Source organism: Berkeleyomyces rouxiae (assembly GCF_048999995.1).
Source record: "Berkeleyomyces rouxiae strain 22BRR77 chromosome Unknown BrBRR77_ptg000003l, whole genome shotgun sequence".
NCBI classification, from domain to species: Eukaryota; Fungi; Ascomycota; class Sordariomycetes; order Microascales; family Ceratocystidaceae; genus Berkeleyomyces; species Berkeleyomyces rouxiae.
This window is the reverse complement of record NW_027396493.1, coordinates 3,394,341-3,415,350: the sequence shown is the minus strand read 5'-3', so window position 1 is coordinate 3,415,350 and position 21,010 is coordinate 3,394,341. Positions and strand designations below refer to the sequence as shown.

The following is a 21,010-nucleotide window of genomic DNA, read 5'->3' as shown; positions in this document are numbered from 1 at the left end:
CCTTGGTTCCTCTCGCCCTCCGGAGCGCCCATCTCTACCTACACTTTATGCCGTCCATCTGGCTTTTGCTCAGTCGTTGCTAGCTTTTCCTCCTCTCCTTTATTCTTTCTTTATTCAGCCTTTTTTTGCTTCACGACATTCCTTTTTCATTTTTTTTTTATTATCCGCCCGCTCTTTAATTCTCGGACTTTTGCTTTGTGTGTGTGTGTTTGCCTGCCGGTATTATATTGATATTCGGCCTTTGTACGACGCCCGCGCTTGACTTTTCTTTGGCTACCATCACCTCATCGATACATCACGTTATATGCCATTATCCGCTGCCGCCCTGATACCAGCAGCCCCCATCGCCAGATCTTCCGCCGTAGCCAGCCCATAGACTGCGCAGTCTTAGCATACGGTCGCATCTCCAACCTTAGACCTGCATCTCTCCTGCTCCCCTCCTAGCGCGGTTTCACCGTTACCTCTCCTCCACTAGATTACGACACCGTGATTCAGAGCAGCCCATGTGTGTCTTCACTAGATAGTCTCTCCTAGCTTGGAAGCTATCCATCCGCCTCACCATCATGGAAGTAGCTGCTACTGCCTCACAGCCTGTGAGAACAAGTCTTCAAGTGGCTCCTCTGAGTATACATAAGGGCAGCATTTCGTCAGAGGACGATTACCCGCTACAGGAAGACCAGTCAGAGCGATTCAAATCGCAACGCCAACACCCACAGCAGCAAAAGTACACACAACATCATTCTTCCTCACAAGTGTCACACTACTCTTCAAATCAACACTATTCACCCTCATCAGATCGTCCTACCACTAGCAACTATTCCTACAAGACCAACGCCTCAGGGATCTACTCTCAGTCCCAAATAACACCGCCAGCTACTCCGAGGACTGGAATGGATGCCTTCGAGCCCAAAACAAATCACCATCACCATCATCATCAAATAATAGAAGAAGAAGATGAGTCGGACTACGATCACCAGCACCAGAACCACGAATATCATGAGACACAGTCCCTGCAGCCACCCGTCTTCCACAACTTTCTGCGCGCCATCTTTCCCTTCACCCCCACCTCTTCATCCGGAGAAGCTAGCGTGACCCTACCGCTGAACGAGGGAGATGTGATACTCGTCCATTCAATACACACTAATGGTTGGGCAGATGGCGCCTTGCTTGCTACCGGATCCCGGGGATGGCTGCCGACCAACTACTGCGATGCTTACAACCCAGTGGAGATGCGTGGTTTATTAGCTGCGCTGCTGAGCTTCTGGGACTTGCTGCGGAGCACCTCTGTCAATAATGAAGAGATCTTTGGAAACCAGGAATTCATGAAAGGCATCATAGCAGGAGTGCGGTTTCTCTTGGTAAGTATATTTCCTGCCCTGTGTTACCTACCTTGACACCTACTAACCACCCAAACCTGCTGTGTAGGAACGCACCGACTGTCTTACCCGCGAGTCTCCTACTATTCAGCGCAATGATTACATGCGCCGGGGGCGCAAATCCCTCCTGGCCGAGTTGTCCACCCTTGTCAAGATTGCCAAACAGCTGCCCGAGTGCCAACGGGGGAACTTGCCTGCCGGCGTCAGTGACATTAGCGATATTGTAGACCAGATGATTCTCAAGGCTTTCAAGATTGTTCTCAAGGGTGTTAGATTTTTGGACCTTTACGAAGACGACCGCCGCCATCGGCTACCACCAACCATCGCACCCCCTGCTGTGCCCGTTGTTACCGAAGTTTCTTCAGCATCTGCTGTCTCATCTGCCTCTAGCCGGTCTCAGACTCAACTACAGCAACAACAATCACAAACCATTGTGACAACCCCCACCCCCCCTACCCCGCCTGCCGACGATACATCAGCTTTTGATCCTACCCCTGGACCTCTTACCGACGCCTCGTCCTCATTTGATACCCCTTCCATTTCGTCTTCTGATGATACTCCTGCTATTGATACTTCTGGGAGTGCTACTGTAACTACTACTCTTACCACTAGCTCTGCCTCAACGTCCGCCTCTACCTCTGCCGCTTCTACCCCTACCACCACTCCCACATTTTCCCTTTCAGCACGCAGCCGCCGTGAATCTAGAGAGATTTCGTCTCGACGCCAATCATTACTGTCATATGCCCCGCAAAGTGCTCACAGTGTACAGACAGTTGTTACAGTGCCAAACAAGCGTCTGTCAAACGCTTATTCGCCGGGTGCTTCAGCCTTTGGTAGAAACAAGCCTGTGAATAACAACAGACTGTCATTTGCTGGCTCAGCCCGTGTGCAGAGATGGTCTTTGGGCATTTCGCACCGGATGTCTGTGGCAGGCCCCTCATCTCTTCCCGTTCAGCAACATCTTGTCTCTCAGCACCTGAGCAAAAATCACGATACCTTCCTTTCCCATCTTGGTTCATTTATCGGCCGTCTTCAGTTTCAATCTCAATCACATACCGAGCTGGTGCTCTCTATCAAGCAATCTGCAACTTCAGGAGGTGGCTTACTAGCCGTTGTGGACGTGGTGTGCTTCCAAACAACCGTTAGTGCTGACATAATTACCGCGGCTCGCGCTTCAATGTTTGAAAGAATTCAGGAACTGGTTTCTGCTGGTCACGACGTCATTAAAAACTCTTCGCACGAAGACAACGATGCTGCAATGCCCCAGGAAAACGGACTTTTGATTGCCGCTGCCACTGGCTGCGTGAAGGCCGCTGGCGATTGTGTGGCCAAGACTAAATGGGTTGTTGAACGAATTGGCGACTTCGAGTTTGAACTTGACGAGTCTTGGTCCCTCGGAATTGACCTGTCCATTTTAGACTTGGACAAGAAGATTGCCAATGGCGATTCTGCTGCGACCGGTTCAGTCTCTAAAGTCGACCAAGATGATGTCGAGAAATCGATTGCCTCACCAGAGGGTATAATACCCGAAGTTGGCGAAATCCGACAGTCCCAGACCCAGCTTTCAAACCCGAAATCAAATGACACCGAAGAATCCGAAACCTCTACATCAAAATCACCACCTACCGAGACCCAAGCGCCCAAGCATTACAACTCACTTAGTGTTGCCTCATCCATGGATAAGCCTTTACCCGAGGTTCCCCAGCTTGAGGTGACTACTCCCGGTACTAGCGACACGTTTGATAAGATTGAGGCCACTTTTGACGAGATTGAAGCTGCGCATCGTAACTCTTCTTCTTCAATGTCTCATTCGCGCCCTGCTTCGGCCCAAGACTCAGCCGTTTCACTTCGCCAGGATGGGGTATCTGGCACCGACGTGTCTGCTCCCAAGCAGTCCCAATCTCCCAAGTCATCTAAGCTCTCTCTCCCTCCTCTACCGCAAATTTCTACTACCATTGTAGATGTCGTTCCCCAGGCCCAACAGGATGAGGTCACATCTGCTGCTACTACCGATTTCCAACCCTCCCCCACGTTTGAGACACCCGCAGCTTCAAGCGCTGACAGTGGCACTACTCATACTAGTCGGGATTCTGAATCTAGTATGCTCTCCCGAACTTCAACCCGCGCCACTACTCCCGATGGTCCTCGCAACAAGTCGTCTCTATCTGGCCTGAGCGCCAAGAGCTCATCTCACACTGGGTCCCTTGAAACTAGTCCTGAAGGAGATGCCGAGGAGGATGAGAACAAGTTCCTAGTCAAGACATATGCTCATGAACTCATGTTCAACAAAGAGGGCCAAGTCACTGGCGGTACAATTCCAGCTTTGGTTGAGCGGCTAACTACTCACGAGTCTACGCCTGATGCCATGTTTGTCTCTACTTTCTACCTAACATTCCGCCTGTTTTGCAGCCCTGTTCGTTTTGCTCAGGCTCTGGTTGATCGCTTTGATTATGTTGCTGGTGCCCCGCACATGTCTGGTCCTGTCCGCCTGCGTGTATACAATGCCTTCAAGGGCTGGATGGAGTCTCATTGGCGTGACCAGACCGATCGCGATGCTCTGCAGGTCATTGTTCCTTTTGCCGACACCAAACTTTCTGCTGTACTTCCTTCTGCTGGTCGTCGTCTTGTTGAACTTGCTCAAAGAGTGTCTCACGAGGGTGCTCTCGTACCCCGCCTTGTTTCCTCTATGGGCAAAACCAACACGGCCATTGCTGCTTACATTTCTCCAGATACGCCTATGCCGCAGGTCCAGATCAGCCGTAGTACCATGAACGCCCTAAACAACTGGAAGTCTGGTGGCCCGTCTCCTAGCATTCTGGATTTTGATCCACTCGAGTTTGCTCGTCAGCTCACTGTCAAGCAAATGAACATCTTCAGCTCCATTATGCCTACCGAGCTCCTTGGCTCTCAGTGGATGAAGAAGGCTGGTGTTGATGCCCCTAATGTCAAAGCCATGTCTACTTTGTCCACTGCTCTGTCCAACTTTGTCGCGGAGAACATTCTCGGGTACACTGAAGTCAAGAAGCGTGCTGCTGCTATCAAGCAATGGATCAAAATTTCGTACCAGTTATATGAGCTTAACAACTATGATGGTCTTATGGCCATCATCTGTCGTCTCAACAGTAGCACCATTACTCGCCTGCGTAAGACGTGGGATAACATCTCGCCCAAGCGCCGTGAGATGCTCAAGAACCTGCAGGCCATCGTCGAGCCCCAGCACAATCACAAGGCTCTCCGCAGCAAGCTGCACGACCACGTCCCTCCTTGCCTCCCTTTCCTAGGAATGTACCTGACAGACTTGACCTTTGTCGATATTGGCAACCAGGCTACTAAGCAGCTTCACCCTAACTCGTCAATCTACGATGCCTCGACCTCGGCGCCCAATTCGCCCAGACTTGGAAGCTTTGACAACAACAGTGGTTCAAACAGCGGTACCAACAGCAAGAGCAACAGTGGCATCACCGTCGTCAACTTTGACAAACACGCTCGCACAGCCAAAATCATCGGTGAGCTGCAGCGCTTCCAGATTCCTTACCGATTGATCGAGGTGCCCGAGATCCAGGACTGGATTTCAGCCAATCTTGACCGCATTCAGGGTAATGATCACAGCAATGTCCAAGTTACATACTATCGCCAAAGCCTGATGCTGGAGCCCCGTGAGGTCGCGGCAGTCATGCAGCGCTGAGCAAGGGCAGTGCCCAAAGGCAAGACCTTTTTGACATGGAAACGCAAAAGTTTCTCCTCTTCTCTGATTATTTTTCCCCATTGTTTTTTGTTTTTTTTGTTTCAGCTTGGTGCATCGCCAGCCATCTGGTACACCACTTTTTGATACCCATGATTTATTATCGTTCTTCTCACCTGATGTACACTCATTTCCAGCTTTGTATGTTTTTTTCCGTGTTTTTTGAAGGGTTTCCTGCTTGACTGTAGAGGAAGGGAAAAAAATGCGCCAGGTTGATGTTTGAACGTGTCGGTGGCCTCACAACTGAGGGTCTCCTTTGACTGACTTTATATATATATCTCCAATCTAACGATTTTTATTGAGCCATTCTTGCTTTTTTTTTCTCAATGTTTTTGTGTTGTGTACAGGCTAAGACCAAGCCCAGCGTCTGTGGTGGGGTCTTTGTGTAGGACGCTGGTAGAGCGGACACAGGGTAGTAGTCCTTTGCGCGTTTAGTGCTTCTTAATAGAGAAGATGTAGTTACGGGTTCTAAATGTAGCTCCCACGAATGTAAAAGTATTCATAATTCTTGAAACAGGACTCTTTTCCCTGGAACGAATGGGTTCTGGACTGGGACGAAGCGGAATCACGTGGAGCTCATGGCAGTCTTTTGTAAGGCTGTGATTGACGGTATGTCATGTCAAATTAGGTATCCGTACCAAAAAACAGTGACTTGAAGCTGAGGACACAAAAACACTGTAGCGTGGCAGATCAGCAAGGGAGACAAGCAGTGGGGGCCACCCACACGTGATTCTGGGGAGGAGGCAGTGGTGAAGTAACTGGGCTGCTTGTGTTCCGTGAGCCGGAGATCAGAGATAGGAGGGATTGGGGAGAGGTGGTGGGGGGGAGTAAAGGAGGGGAGAAGAGTGGAAAAGGAAATTCTAGACGGCTCTGATCTGTCCATCTCTCCGGCTCTCGTCGGCCTTAGCTGCTGGTGCTGCCTCCACCTAGATGAAGATTAGATTGGAGGGCACACAGAGATAGAGAGAGGCGGCGCGACGATCAGCTCACATGTCACAGGCGTCAGCGACCGAAGCCAAAGTCCGCCGGCCAGCTTTCTGATAGGAAGATTATCAATGTCTCGTCTCTGGTTTACCCAGACTAGCTTTGCTCTCCCCAGGAAATAAAGAAACGTTACATGTCGCCTAAACATTATAAGAAGTGTGTGCAACTTTGTACAGGCCTAGCGAGTTTGCGCTGACTAGGCCCCCCTGTTTTCTTTTTTTTTTTTTTTACCACGCTGCGATAGAAGGGGGCGCTGTTTCTTATTTCTAGGTGCTGACTTGTGCCTGTGATACCAACTAAAGTTCCATGAACACTGTGTAGTTGCGACTAGCTAGGACAAACAAGCATTCGATTACGCATCAAATGCTGTATCCATGTTGACGCATTGTTACTCTGGTTGTTTGTCGAGTCCTGTGATGCCAGATTAAGGGGGCCAGGGGCGGTTGTTGTGGTGGTCAAGACAGGACTTGAGATGTGATAGTAAGCAGCCTGTGAATACAGCGGGTTGCCCGCTGGTATACAGAGGCCCCCTTCACTGTCCCCCATACAGATGTAGCTACATATGTAAATAGTCAAAAGTCCCGGCGACTTAGCCCGATAGCCAGCCCTTTTCCCATGGCTTATCCAGCCAATAAGGCGACCAGAAGGAAGCGATGGAGTCCATCTGCCGTTCGAAACAGCAGCTAACGGCCTTTTACGGGCCGGACTGAGGCCAGAGCAGACACACATACGCGACTAGACGGAGCCACGTTAATTATAGGTAGTTGGAGTCAAGGGAACAAATGAGGGGGGAGGGCTTGATTCTTGATTGTAAGCGAGCGTAGACACCGTAATTTGATGTGGGATAACTATGTGTCGTGAATTAACTCGGAGGCAATGCATTTGTAGAAAGGTACATAGTTACAAGCAACACTAACTAACTATAGCTGCTTGTATAGAAGGCTTGTGTACATCTGTGGGCACAGGCACCCAAGTACCGAAGTACTTGCGCCCCTCGATGCATGCGTGCATGCATGCATTGCCATACATGCATGTTCGCATGCCGCAACTGCCAAAAAGAAGCGAAAGAAGAACTGGGACGAGAGACCCACCCGCCGCCTTCACCCGCATTGTTTTGTCAGGCAACCAGCGCAACTCCCCTGGTTGCTTTTATCCGTATAAAGCGAACTAGACAAGATAATCAACTCCGCAGTAGTTATCGCGTCCGTCACGACACGACGCCTGCAGGTAGCTACACACATAGATAACTAGCGGCTGTTTGTCTGGGGGCGCGTTCCTTCCCGCCTCCGCCTTTGGTGATATGGCGTATTTGATATGTATGCTGCGAAGACTAAAACCCAAGGGTCCATTAACGTGTCATTCTCACAGTCACGCGCCACCGTTTCTCCTCCCAACCATTGTTGTTTGGATGTAGCACACGGCAGCTCTCCAACCAGCCAAAGATATCCATGTTGCAGCAGGAGTTATCAGCTATCTGTCTTGCCAGCTCCTAGATGCTAGATGCTAGATGCTAGATGCCAGCTGCTAGTCGCTCTCCGGCGCTACGTACCAATCAATCCCGCAGATCGGCTTCTACCCCTTTGTCGAGGCGATTCCACGGGGGGCAATTTCCTGGCGGGTCTGTTTGCTCCGTGTTTGCTTCTACTTGGCTAACCCCCGATTCTCTGGTTACATCTTGTTAGGTGATGGGTGGTTTCATGTGATGGGATCTTGCCTTCTTCTCGTCGAGTTGTTGCCCATCCTTGCGCCTTCGTGACTTCCACTGGTCGAGTTGTTGCAATCTTGCTATCGTGCTTCCTTTTCTTGATGCGCGCTTGCATTTTGCAACTTCCCAGTCCTGCGGTACTATAAAGCTCGTGGCGTTTCTCCCTTTTCTGCCGTGCTTGTTCGTTCGCTTCTTCTGTCCACCATCTAGCAGCCATCGAACCCTGCCGCTCCATTCCTCACGCACCCCAGAACATTTTTGTTTAAATATCTTCCCTAGCAGCAAATCAGTATAACCCTCTCTCCTGCCGCCGATTCTTTTCTATCCTTTTGTTTTTGTTCATCACTTACTTCCTCTCGTATCCTGTCCTTTTTTTTTTCCCTCCGCTCCTCATCTCCCCTCTTCTCTTCACGGACCACTTCGCAGGACCCAGTGTAAGACCTACTAAGACATCGTGCTTATCTCTTGCACGGCAACTTTTGCTGTTTAATATCGCCCGTGCCATCGTTGCTCTTTTTTTCGCCATTCTCTATTTATTCACTGCGTTCCCTCAGGCAACGCATTCTGTCATTTTTCAGCCAAGTATCGTGTGAGAAACGCACCAAAGTACTACATTTGACCTGCCAAGGTTAAAGCTAGTTATAAGCTCAAGAACGTCGTGTTTCTACTCCTTGGCTTTGTTTGTATCGCGGGTATTATCCTTGGCATTTTCAACCCTTGTTTTTGCCTTAATCGCGGATCTGCCACGCTGCCGCTTTAAGTTATATTTCTCTCTGTTGCAACGCCCTACTCATCGTTCATATTCTACGGCTTCGCTCTAACGACCTCACTTCTTCGCATTCGACCGCGCGATCTTGATCGCAACTGCAATCATGTCTGCCGATTCGCCCCCTGTCGCCCAAATCGCCTCGTCTATCCAGAATGAAAAATCCGGCCCCACCACAATTCCCGACACTACGGAACATCATGGGGCGCGTCCCAACACCTGGCAATACAAGTCATTTTCGATTTTAGGTCGTGAACTATGGTACGCATCACCAAAGGTCCAACTGTTCATGGTGGCCATGGTATGCTTCCTGTGTCCTGGCATGTTCAACGCATTGAGCGGTATGGGAGGTGGTGGTCAAATTGACACCAAGCCTTCTAATGATGCGAATACCGCTTTATATTCAACATTTGCCGTAGTCGCCTTCTTCGCCGGTACCATCGCCAATGTTGTTGGTGTTCGTCTAACACTATCGCTGGGAGGTATTGGCTATTCGGTCTATGTAGCAGCCTTCCTTTGCTACAACCACACCAGAAACCGCGGCTTCGTTGTTTTCTCGGGCGCCTTTCTCGGAGTCTGCGCTGGTCTCCTGTGGACCGCTCAAGGTGCTATCATGATGTCCTACCCGCCAGAGGATAGCAAGGGTCGGTATATTTCGTGGTTCTGGGCCATTTTCAACATGGGTGCCGTCATTGGAGCTCTGGTAAGCCTATCGATGTATCTTCCCATGGGTTCCGAGTCCCGAATCCCCATTGGGCTCCATTTATCTAACACGTCCATGTCATGACCTTTTAGATTCCTCTTGCTCAAAATATCCACAACAACGCCGGCCCCGTCAACGATGGCACATATGCCGCCTTCCTCACCCTCACCTTCATTGGTGCCTTGCTTGCCCTCTTTCTTTGCAATGCTAAGAGCGTCATTCGTGAAGATGGATCCAAGGTCATTCTTATGAAAAACCCTACTTGGAAATCAGAGTTTATTGGTCTATACGAAACCATTGCCGACGACCCGTGGGTCATCCTACTATTTCCCATGTTCATGGCCTCCAACATCTTTTACACCTACCAACTAAACGACATGAACGCCCTGAACTTCAACACCCGAACCCGCGCGCTAAACAGTCTATTATACTGGCTAGCACAAATTATTGGCGCCCTCATCTACGGTTATGCTCTGGACTTTGGCAGTATCGGTCGTGCCATGCGTGCCAAGATTGCCTGGTGCATGCTCATGGTTCTGAGCTTTGGTGTTTGGGGTGCTGGTTGGGCATGGCAAAAAGACCAACCTACACGCGAGGTGGTCACATCCAAGGCCTGGGAATCGCAAAGAATTGACTGGTCTGATGGCAGTCGTTACATCAAGCCTATGATCCTATTCTTCTTCTACGGTCTCTTTGATGCCCTCTGGCAAACTAGTGTGTATTGGTTTATGGGCGCACTCTCCAACTCGGGTCGTAAGGCTGCCAACCTTGCGGGTATCTACAAAAGTCTACAGTCCGCCGGCGCTGCTATCTGGTGGGCAATGGATGGCAAGGGCATCTCGTTCGATGCCATGTTTGGCTCAACAGTAAGTCGATCCCTACCCGCCAGTACTAACAAAATCCGCTCTTAGTACTAACTAATTATAATTTGTAGTGGGGTTTCTTGACTGGTGGTCTTCTGATTGCAGGCCCGATCATCTTTCTTCGGATCAAGGATACCGTCAGTGTTGAGGAGGACTTGAAATTTAGCGATGAGACAGTTGAGGATGTCACTACGCAGCCTACCAAGGCCACGGACCAAGATGTCTGAGTTTCAACAGGCGAAGGCCACGCCAAGCGTGTGTACGTGTTGGACATGATTTTTTGTTAGGTATTTGTATTTATTTCATACAAGGCGTTTTAAAGGGGTGTCATATATAACGAGACTCCTGTCTCCATCTGTTTACGATTATGACCGGTGATGGAAAAAGATGTAGAAGAAGGCTCATGTGCGGCTCCCTGGAATCAATATGCAAAGGAACACCAGAGATAAGGGTCCTTTTCACCTTAGCCTGGAAAAATGTGTATCCAGGAGTTGACATGTATTACTAATAGGCGAGGAAATGAAGAAAGGGGGCCCGAGAGCCGCGTGATGCGGCCGCGTGTGTGGAGGTGCAGCTCCGAGTGGGTTTTACGTGTGCTTTGGGGCAATTCTAACTACATACCTTGTGGCAATATAGGGAAGGGTTCTTTTTTTTTATGATTTGAAAGAAATGGAACCAGAGTAGCTGCAAGCCACTACAGGCAACGTGCTCAAGTAAAAAAGAAACTCCACATGACAAAAGACGATGAAGAACCATGAAAAAAGAAAAGCACAGTGCTTATGATCGCACTCATGATCACAGCTAGCAACGCCTCGTTTCGATCGAGGGACCTCCGGGTTATGAGCCCGGCGCGCTTCCACTGCGCCACGTTGCTAATGATGTTTGGATGGAAGTGAAACTGCTAAAAGGCGGCTAAATTGTATTGGCCAAAAAAAAAAAAAAAAGCGGCAAGCAATACTACACGTTAAAAATAGTCAAGTCAAAAAAAGTCAAAAAAAAGCCAAGCCAAGTCAAAAAAAAAAGCGAATCGTCCGGCGGTAGGCTGCTCGACGTCAACTTGGACAACAACCAGTACAATCAGTACAACCGGCGTTTAGTCAAGCTATCCGGCATGGTCTGAGTATTTGTCAACTTTGATAAACGTTTAAGTGATCTGTTTAAACCAAAGAAAAGAGAGCTTAAATCGACACACTCGCAATCTCTTACGATACTGACCAACCTGAAAGACTGTGGTCGCCAAGACTGTACATAGAAGAATCTCCAACAGTCAGTCGGTTTTGGCAGTACCGGGCTGGCAGAACCTCTCTGGTCAACTTAGGAGTCCCTGACGACTAGTTATTAGTGCTCTGACATAAAACAGTTCAAATGGAACGAAATGAAGAGAAACACCCCCAGCCGTAGAAAAACATGTAGAAATACCCTTACAAGACCTGTTTTCTCTGTCGAGGGAGATTCTTGGTGTCTAGACCATTTTTCCAATGTGAAGAAAAAACACCTACAGACGTCCAAGGTCATGTTTATACGAACACCTAGATGTTTAAGAATGGGGAAAGGAAGGGGGCGCTACTTGAAGAATTACATGGGGTTCAATCTGAATTGAGTCCTCCATCTGGCACTTTGTGATATCTCCCTGATGAGATGCCGTGTCTATCACCTAGATAGGGTTAGGGATGCATCGATATATACGTGTATGTACATACAGACGTATAGAACCGACGTATACAAAACAATATCGTATTAAATCCATCTTTGAATTTTAGGTTTAGCAACACACAGGCAATTATGCCCTGGTAGGCTGAGACGATGATACGTGTATTCTCGGCAGGTAAAATGACATCTGTGAGCATGTGGCGCTTAAAATAAGGTTGAGAGACGCAGGATTGGCGGACTACCAACGACATGAAAGAGGCGTGGGCTCCTGGGTTAAATCTTGAAACAGCTGGCTGGCCGGGGTTGTCCTTCATGGCAGAGAATCTAGATCAACCTAAACTGCATTCCGGGATTGCGCAATACCAGTACCGGCTGTTTCAGAAGAGGCCAAGAGAGCCGAGAGCATCTGTTTGCCGCTGTAGGGCGATGGAAGGAATGCGAGGAGGAAGACATGGTGTATGGGCTCTATTATTAGAGAGTGCACAATCCTTGCATCCAAGATGAAGACCGAGAGGTCCCGAAGAAAGATTGCGATGAATGTGGTTACCTGGATCAGCTGATACGTGTAGGTCATGGGCATGAGTGTAGATGTCGACCAAAGTATATGAGTATCCATTGGCCGCTGCCCAGGACATCTGCTGAGAGGAGAGACACCACAGTCACAAGCTGGGTTCTTTGCTTGGTAACTGTTGCATTGCTTTCAGTCATTCTTTCACTTCATCATCATTGCATTCATTCATCTACATTCATTCTAGCATTCTGTGTTATTTCTTTCTTTGCATTCATTCATTCATTCATTCATCAAGCATCCGGGGCCATCATCATCTCACAATGAGGTTCCGCTCCCTCCTCCTCCCACTACTTGCCGGCCTCGCAAGCGCGGATGTCTGTGACACGATCCGCGGCACAACCGACATCACCGTCAAGGACCGCTGGTCGCTAACCTTTATCAAAGAAAACCTCGGCTACTGGTCGACGCGGTGCGCCGGCATGACACCGTCGTGCATGATTATCCCGACCACAGTCGAGCAGGTCTCGCAGGCCATGCAGTTGCTCAGCGCGTCGGGCGAGACTTTCGCCATCAAGAGCGGCGGCCACAACTCCAACTGCGGCTGGTCTAGCGTCGATGGCGGCCCGCTGCTGTTCATGGGCGAGTTCAACGAGGTCACGCTCGACAAGGAGACCGAGACGGTTCGCCTCGGTGGTGGACAGAAGTGGGGAAATGTCATGGAGAAGCTCGACGGCACTGGATACGCTGTGGTTGGCGGCCGCATGAGCGATGTCGGTGTTGGCGGGTTTATTCTGGGTGGTGAGTCCATGTAGCAGATGCAGATCCTTGGCTGTCTTCAGATGCATCGTTGCAGCTATCTGCAGTCAAGATACCCTGTCCGGGCGACTGGTGCAGGCGCCCGACTACTATTAGACTTTTGCTAACGAGACAACTTCACATAGGCGGTCTGAGTTTCCTATCAACGCAGTACGGTTGGGCAGCCAACAACGTGGTCGAATACGAGCTCGTGCTTGCCAACGGCACGACCACCAAGGCCAGCGCCGACACCAACTCGGACCTCTTCCAAGCGCTGCGCGGCGGCGGCAACAACTTTGGCATCGTCACGACCTTTGTCGTCAAGGCGCACCCGATCGGCAAGGTTTGGGGCGGCAACTACTTTTTCGGCGACTCGCCCGACACCGAGAAGCGCCTGCTGGCGGCCATGCGTGACTTCGCCGAGTACTACCCAGACCCCAAGGCGGGCGTGATCCTGACGCGACAGATGGGCTTGGGCGTCGTGCACGTGTGGACCATGTTCCTGTTCTACGACGGCGAGGCGCCTCCGGCCGGCTTGTTTGACAACTTCACGGCTGTAGACCCTGTGGCCGACACGACAAAAGCTCGGTCGTACCGCGACTTTATCGACACCAACAACTGGGGCTCTTCGCGCGGCCTAGTCTTCACCATTGGCACTGAGACATTCCCCAACCCGGATGCCGACCACGGCGCCGAGGTTTACTCCGCCGTACACTCCAAGTGGTACGCAGCCTCCAAGTCGATCCAGGACGTGGTCGGCGCCGTGGGCGTGATCGCCTACCAGCCGATTCCGCGCGTCATGGCGCGCGCGGCGCGCGACCGCGGCGGCGACATGTTGGCGCTAGACGACGCGGCGGACCGCATCGTGCTGGACATCAACTACGGGCACCTGCTCCCGGCACAGTACGATCGCATCGATGCGACCATGGTGCAGACGATTGAGGGCATCGGCGAGACGGTGCGCGGGCTGACGGCCGAAGGCAAGCTGCCGGATGTGGCGCGGCCGCTGTTCATGAACGATGGGTTCCACACACAGGATATCTTTGGGCGCTACGGCGCCAAGAAGAAGGAGTTGGCACAGAAAGTGTCTGCGGCGGTGGACCCAGAGGGCATTCTGCAGAAGCGGACGGGTGGCTTCAAGGTCTGAGGGTAATACCTGATCGAGTTTACTGTCAGCGCAGTATCGCAGGTGAGGCGGTGTTTGTATCTAGGATCTGGATAGGGTAGGTATAAGTGTACATAAGCACTATGAATAGTTATACGTACATAGTTACATATCGATGACATTGACGGATTACACGAGTTGACTTCACATTTGGCATATTACAGTACTTGTAGACTAAGCTTGAGCAGTGTCATGTGTTGCAATGCGTGTTTTTTCGTTTATTTTTGTTTCGTGCCGCATGAAGTGTCAGAAAAAGCCAAGACCAAGGGCACAGATGTAATTAAAGCGTAGTTATTTGGAAAGAAACTATGCAGCGCTGTCCCTTGTAACTATACTCATACAACTACTTGTGGCACAGATATATCTTGGAGGGTGTGTAGGGGCACCTTCTGACAAGGCCCCTTTTAATAAGAACAAAAAAAAAACAAGAAAAAGAGTTGAGAATGAAGACCAGAACAGCACTTAGGAATGGAGCAGCACGTTTCCCTCGTGCGTTCTTTTCATAAATGGACTGACAAGCTAGGCGAGGCACGGAGGGCCAGAGACAGAACAAAAAGCGGCAAGCTAAATAAGAAAGAGTGAGAGAACAAAAACAAGAAAAAAAAACTAGCTAGCAAGCAAAGACAACTAAAAAAAAAAAAGACCTTTGTGTTGCTGCTAAAGTTACCTGCACGGCTGATTGGCCGTTTTCGTGTGGCATCTGCAAGGGCGCTCTGGGCGCTGATTGGCTGCACCCGAGACACCGCGTGTAGGTCGTGCGGTGCGCCGGGCGTTGATTGGCCAGGAATACTCGACAGGCGATCTACAACATGTGATTGGCTGTGTTGAAGCAAGTGGGAGGAGGGCTTTTTTCTTTGTCTACAACCTTCATGGTAACGGATCACGGCACTGGAGGAGCTCAATATGGACTACTTGGGAACGTTGGGATATTTTGTTTTTTTTTTTGTTTTCAGCATACAAAGAGAAAAATTAAACCGGGTTAAATATGGTACAGAAGAAGGGAAAGAAAAAAAAAAAAAAGAAAAAAGCAAACTGAAGTAGGATAACGACAGGCGGGGAGGCAGAAAAGCCGCAAGAGAGCGAATAAGAAGAGAAAACCAAGCAGAAGACCACCAATGAAGGGATAGTAAGCAGGCCAAGAGATGGAAATACTGTAGGCAATATATTCAGAGGGAGAGCGAGAAAACAGGAAAAAGTAGAAAACAAGAATCTGGTGGTATCGTGTATGCTGTCATGATTCTGAATGTCACCTGGCCCCAGCATGGCCTCGGCAACAAAGGCATCCCTAAGTCAATGTCTCGGGGACGATGGGGAAAAGAGACATTTAGTCGCCCAGAATAACGGTCAGACTACCCTTGTAGTAGCCGGTGCAGCCCACGCCGTCCAGGTCCTCCATTCCCGACATGTAGGCCTGGAAGTTGGTGCCGTCGCTCTTGACCCATGAGCAGATCGTGCCGGACGGGTTAGCAATAGACATGCCGATAAATTTGCGGCCAGCGGCCTGGGCGACCAGAACGGAAACGTCAGAGCCGGAGTTGTCAGAGTTGACGTCAGAGCCGTAGTCGTACTCGGCCCAGGTGCCACTGAGCTGGCCGATGGTGGTTCTGTCAACAGACGTGCCGGCGGAGCAGGCCATGCCACCCTGGGTGTTCTTGTCAAAGGCGAAGCACTTCTTTTCGCCGCCGTTGATGGTGAAGTCGAGAGCAGAGTACCAGAAACCGTCGATCTTGCCTTCAGGGCCGATCTTGTTGAAGTGCGAGCAGGAGAAGGTCCCGCCAGTGCTGCTGACCTCCATAGTGTACAAGTAGAGGCTCATGGTGTTGCACTCAATCTCCATGATGTTGCACCCCCAGTTTGTGGCAGTACCGGTGTTACCGACGTAGGAAATATCGGCTGAAGTGGCGCGCTTCTTGGAAGAGCCGGAGCAGAACTGCTTCGCGGTGCCAGTCGAGGTGGATGCGGAAGAGCTGGTGGTGGAAGCAGGCAGGATGGCCGAGGACACCTTGGCGGCGACGCTGGAGACCTTGGCCACGACGTTGGCGATGTTATAGTCGGAGTCGGCGCTGGTGGTGGCGGGAGCCGGCGTGCTCGTGGAGGTAGGGGTGGGAGTGGGCGTCACGACCTTGGTGGTTGTGGAGGTGGTGGTGGGCCGGTTGGCAGCATAGAACTCAATGACCTTGTTGTCATCGGCGCCACGGGCCTCGAGAGGCGAGGCAGCGGCGACGCGGCGCTGGTGGAACTGGCCGTGGGCCTTGAGGTGAGCCGGGGCGGGAGAAGGGTGGGCAGAGACGCCGGCGGCGAGCGCGCCGGCGAGCATAGCGATGGAAGTCAACTGCATTGTAGTGATTTGTAGACGAGTCGTTTTTGAGGTGAAGGAATGGAAGAATCGCTGGAAAGAAAGAATGTCTCGTGAGAGATGGTTATATAGCAAGTCTTTTTTTGTCTGAGGCAAAAAAGAACCAAAAAAAGAGAGAATAAAAAACACTCAAGACACAAAAGAGTGAGCGACCAAGATACAACAAGTGAGAGCTGTTGATCTCAAGGTTCAGGTTGTCTAACGAGACAGAGAAACGGAAGAACGACGAAGGCTTTGCAGCACAAGAGAAAAGAATGGGACGAGATTAAAAAGAAAGCGAGCGAGAAAGGGGACACAAGCCCAGTGTTATAGGAGGGTAGGCTGATAAAATGAGAGTGCACAGGGCCAGGGATATGTGCAGTAGGTTGTGGGTTGGGGGACAATGGACAAGACAGGGCAGAACAGGGGTAGTATAGTAAGTAAATGGGTGGGTGAGCGAGCGACAGAGTGACTGCAAGTCAGTGAACAACGAGTGTGGTGGTCCTAGGACGAGACTGGCGATTCGGCGTGCGTGTGTGCGTGCGTGTCCAAGCGAGAGAGACAGACAGGGTAGCCGGGATCAAGGGCAGCAAAATGGACTGGGGAGGGCGAGAAGGGGCGGCGGGTTTATATGAGACGGCATGGCAGCCAGAGCGAGGGCAGCAGAACTGGCAAAGGCTCAAGTCTACGCTCACCGGCAGCATTTCCTTGCCCGTCTGGTGGTCTTGTTCTGGTGATTGTGGCCTGTGCTATGTCCGCCGTATCTCCCACCCGCCAGACTATCTAAAGCGTTTTCTATTTTCTGCCTCCACCGTGCCGCACATCTTATCGGGCTTTTCAATGCCCGGTCCAGCGCTCTCTTCAGACGCTCACGCCTGTTCCAGAGGCACTGTAAGGCGCTGTAGACAAGAGCAAAGAAAAAGAAGAGGAAAAAACAGGCATAGGAGCTAGCTGCGTCTGCATTAAGCTGCTGATTTTTTTTTTTAGCGCTCCTTTGTCTTTTTTGACCAGCCGGTCCACTATATCGCACGCTAATTAGCCCAGCGCCCTAATTAATTGCCTGGCCCAAAGTTTTGTTTGGCGCTAGGGGCAGAAGTTGGAGCGGTAGAATTGGCCCGATACTTTTGGTCTGCGCCGTTGACCTAGTTTTTCTTGGCCAATATTGTTACCTTTTTTTTCTTTATTTTTGTTCTTCCTTTTTTTTTCTCCCACAGCACACGGCACGGCAAATCCCTTTTCCCTCTGCCTGTTCCATTCTTTTCGTCTCTCTCCGCCAGGGAGCAATGAGCGGCCTCTCTGAAGGGAGCGTGAACGAACATGTTCAACAGCCACGTCGTCTCAATGTGGACCTGTCTTCTTCTTTTGACAGGGCATGGAACAATCGCCTCACTGACCCCTGGCGCTAATCCCAAACTGGCAATGTTAAAGCCATCCTTCTCAAAGTCTTCTGGCGCCAAGCCCCCAAGGACACCTGCAGAGAGACAGGCCCTAGAAGTCTAGGCCCCGAGGAGAAGGGCCTGTAGGGGTAGGAGAGTCTGGCGGCAGGCCCTAAGGGCTCTGATGACATCTGGAAGAGCCCTGAAAGAGCCCCCCTGAACAGAGAGGCTGTAAAGAACAGGAACAGCCAATTCAACAAGCCAAGATATCTAACATGGGCAGCCTCTGCTGTTTTGCTTGTTGCGTCCTTAGTTTGTGAGATTGGTCTTATTTGCCATTACTGGGCAGGTCTTTCTGACTTTTTGTTGTTGTTGTTTTTTTTTTTTTTTGGTGGAGCTTTTTTTTCTGTCTACCTCTGGCCCAGGAAGAGCTGAATGTCGCTGGAAGCAGACAAACCACTCGGCAGTTTTGTTTTGCACTTGTATATATTCAACAGAGGATTTAGGGTAAAACTGTGTACCGCTCCAGCTGGATTAGATATCTGCAAGGAGAAAAAAGACCGAAAAAGAAAAAGAAAACACATTAACTGCCCACTTCATGCTTATGTTTCTTCCTTTGCCCATCCTTCCATCTAGCCCGCCAGCTGCCCTCTCAGCATCACCAGCAAATTCTCAGCTGTCAGTCCCTTTTTGCCAGCTGTCAGCTCCTTCCTCTCCCCTGTTCCTTGGCCCGCAGGAAACAAACATCACCACACAATCCTCATCCTTTAGCCACGCCGCTTTTCCTCTTCCAACCTTTTGCTTTTAGGTCCATTTCTCTTCGTTTTCTTTAGCCCAGCTTGGTAGTGCTTACGCCGCCCAGCTGCTGTCGTCACACAAACCCACACGGACAGCCCGGCTTGTCGTCGTCGTCGTCGTTGTTGTCGTAGCCATCTACGTCGATACCCGGCCCGGCTCCACTACACTACCACTCCCTATACCAATACTACTGTACTACTCCGGCCAACACCACTCACTCATCAGCTTCTTCTCCTTTCCCCTCCTCAAACTACGGACTTCTTGAAACAGTGGGGCTGCAAAACAATGCCGGGGCCGCGTGTAAATCTTCGAAACCGCCAGACCAAGGCCCAGGCCCACGTAAACAACAAGCCCATTTGTTCTCCTTGCATGCATTGGGCGTTCCCAACGTGATATACCCTGCAGCTGTCAGTTAAGGCGTGAGGGAGGAGCCTCTAGTGTTTCGAAACCTGCACCCTCACAGCGGGGCGGAACAACAACAGCGACGAAACAACTGGTGCACAAGCCATGAGAGTTTGTCAGCTTGCAGCAGTTTTTTTTTCTAGTTTTTTTTCACATGAATCCACCCGCCTGTGTGCTGTACCTGTACCTGACTTGGTTCCTGTCTGTACCTGAGGCTGTCCTGGTCCGTATGCAAGCACATCGTACCTGTAGAAACATCTTGGCCAGTGCCTATTCTCTCAATTGTCTGTTCCCTTTCCGCCACCGCACTTTGTCTTGTACAACCAACAACCAACAACTATCAACCCCCACCAACCTCTTTTTTGCTCCCCTCGTCCCGTATCCCAGAGAAAAAAAACAAAGAAACAAAGTGGCGGAACAGCTGCATCGATGCCGCCCGCTTGACTGGGGGGGGGGTGTCAAATATTGAAAGCCCTCCGCTCGGCACGCCGTACAGTTTCTGCGTGTTCAGCTCGGCACACCGCCAAAGAACCAGTGGTCCATAGTCGTTGTTCCTTTTGCTTTTAATGTTTTCCATGTTCACGCCGTATCTCAGAGTCACAGGCGGTTGGTCCACCTGTGAGAAAAGTAACCCTACAAAAGATGACCAACTCTACTCCTGAACCAAAAGAATAAAACGCTTGGAACGTGGAGGCTCGAAGCCCAGCGCCGTCTCGTGCCCGAAGCGAACGTAGTTCTTTTCTATATATTTCCGAGTTCCGACCTTCCCACCAAGACTTTGTCTGCCCACGTTAACCCGGCTCCGTGGCCCGGGGCCCGTCTCGCTTCCCACCTTGGTGGCGGGTGTGGTTCATATATAGACCCTAGACTTGACTCGACTATATTTATCGTCTACCAAAATCACTAAGATCACACGACGCCGGATTGGTTACCGGACGGAAATTTAAAGTCCTCCGCTCGACACGCCGCATAGTTTCTGTGTGTTCGGGATGGCGCACCATCCCCAAGCTCCGAAGAACCAGTAGTCCACACTCCGCTATGGGCAGCAAGAAACACAAGTACAAGAGAAAAAAAGAAAAAAAAATCATTTTCCCCAGATAAACCCTAACCCCCACAAAGAGTTAACCATCCCCACCAACATTCGTTCGACTGAGGTTGGACGGCTATATAGACCCTATTTTTTTTTTTTTTCATTTCGTCTATTTTACATCATTCGGAGTGTTCGTCAAACACTCATAAAATGACCAGGCAGGTCCTGGCAACCTGGCAGCGGCGTAACCGGCTGCCGGGATCCTCCGATTCGGACTGCCTTGGTGACCGTAGTCTCCCAGCTCCGAAGAAACTGTAGACGCCGTCTCGGGATTTCCCTGCGCTATGTAGACCCTAATTAACCCTTATTTCTTTTTAAACGAAAATTATAGCCAACCTTTCAAGAACAAATTTACACCCGCCCGGTTAGCTCAATCGGTAGAGCGTGAGACTCTTAATCTCAAGGTTGCGGGTTCGACCCCCGCATTGGGCTCAATTCCCAGTGCTCCAGATCATCTGGAATCACCGAACCTCCCTCCGGGTTACCTTTTTTTCGGTATCTTTTTGCGCATGTATAGCCCCACTATTTGGTTGTCATACACCCACAGAGCCACTTGGCAGTGAACAGGTAGGTCTGGGTCTGCCTCCGTGTAATGCTTTTCATGTAGAATAAAGTCAAGTCAAGTCTGGGTCTGCCTCATTGTGGACTGAATCGCGAGTAGGCAGGAAAATAAAGACTCCTCCTGCCCCGATTTCCATGTAGCCTATTCACACCAAAGTCGAGTCATGTTGCATCTTGTTCAAGTAACC

General features: G+C 50.5%; 4 protein-coding genes across 4 annotated transcripts; 3 read left to right on the top strand and 1 right to left on the bottom strand.

Moving 5' to 3' along the window:
- Positions 1 to 563: 563 nt before the first annotated feature.
- Positions 564 to 5,061, top strand: BROUX77_004115 (uncharacterized protein; the record flags this gene model as incomplete). Its single annotated transcript, XM_073748842.1, has 2 exons — positions 564 to 1,358; positions 1,426 to 5,061. 2 exons carry the CDS (start codon positions 564 to 566, stop codon positions 5,059 to 5,061), a joined length of 4,431 nt encoding a protein of 1,476 aa, XP_073606540.1.
- A 3,618-nt stretch (positions 5,062 to 8,679) lies between these two features.
- Positions 8,680 to 10,366, top strand: BROUX77_004114 (uncharacterized protein; the record flags this gene model as incomplete). Its single annotated transcript, XM_073748841.1, has 3 exons — positions 8,680 to 9,276; positions 9,369 to 10,142; positions 10,211 to 10,366. The coding sequence occupies 3 exons, from the start codon at positions 8,680 to 8,682 to the stop codon at positions 10,364 to 10,366; spliced, it is 1,527 nt and encodes a 508-aa protein (XP_073606539.1).
- A 2,254-nt stretch (positions 10,367 to 12,620) lies between these two features.
- BROUX77_004113 (uncharacterized protein) lies at positions 12,621 to 14,242 on the top strand (the record flags this gene model as incomplete). The annotated part of the gene is made up of 2 exons (XM_073748840.1): positions 12,621 to 13,098; positions 13,242 to 14,242. 2 exons carry the CDS (start codon positions 12,621 to 12,623, stop codon positions 14,240 to 14,242), a joined length of 1,479 nt encoding a protein of 492 aa, XP_073606538.1.
- A 1,342-nt stretch (positions 14,243 to 15,584) lies between these two features.
- On the bottom strand, positions 15,585 to 16,598 carry BROUX77_004112 (uncharacterized protein; the record flags this gene model as incomplete). Its single annotated transcript, XM_073748839.1, has 1 exon — positions 15,585 to 16,598. One exon carries the CDS (start codon positions 16,596 to 16,598, stop codon positions 15,585 to 15,587), a length of 1,014 nt encoding a protein of 337 aa, XP_073606537.1.
- Positions 16,599 to 21,010: the final 4,412 nt, after the last annotated feature.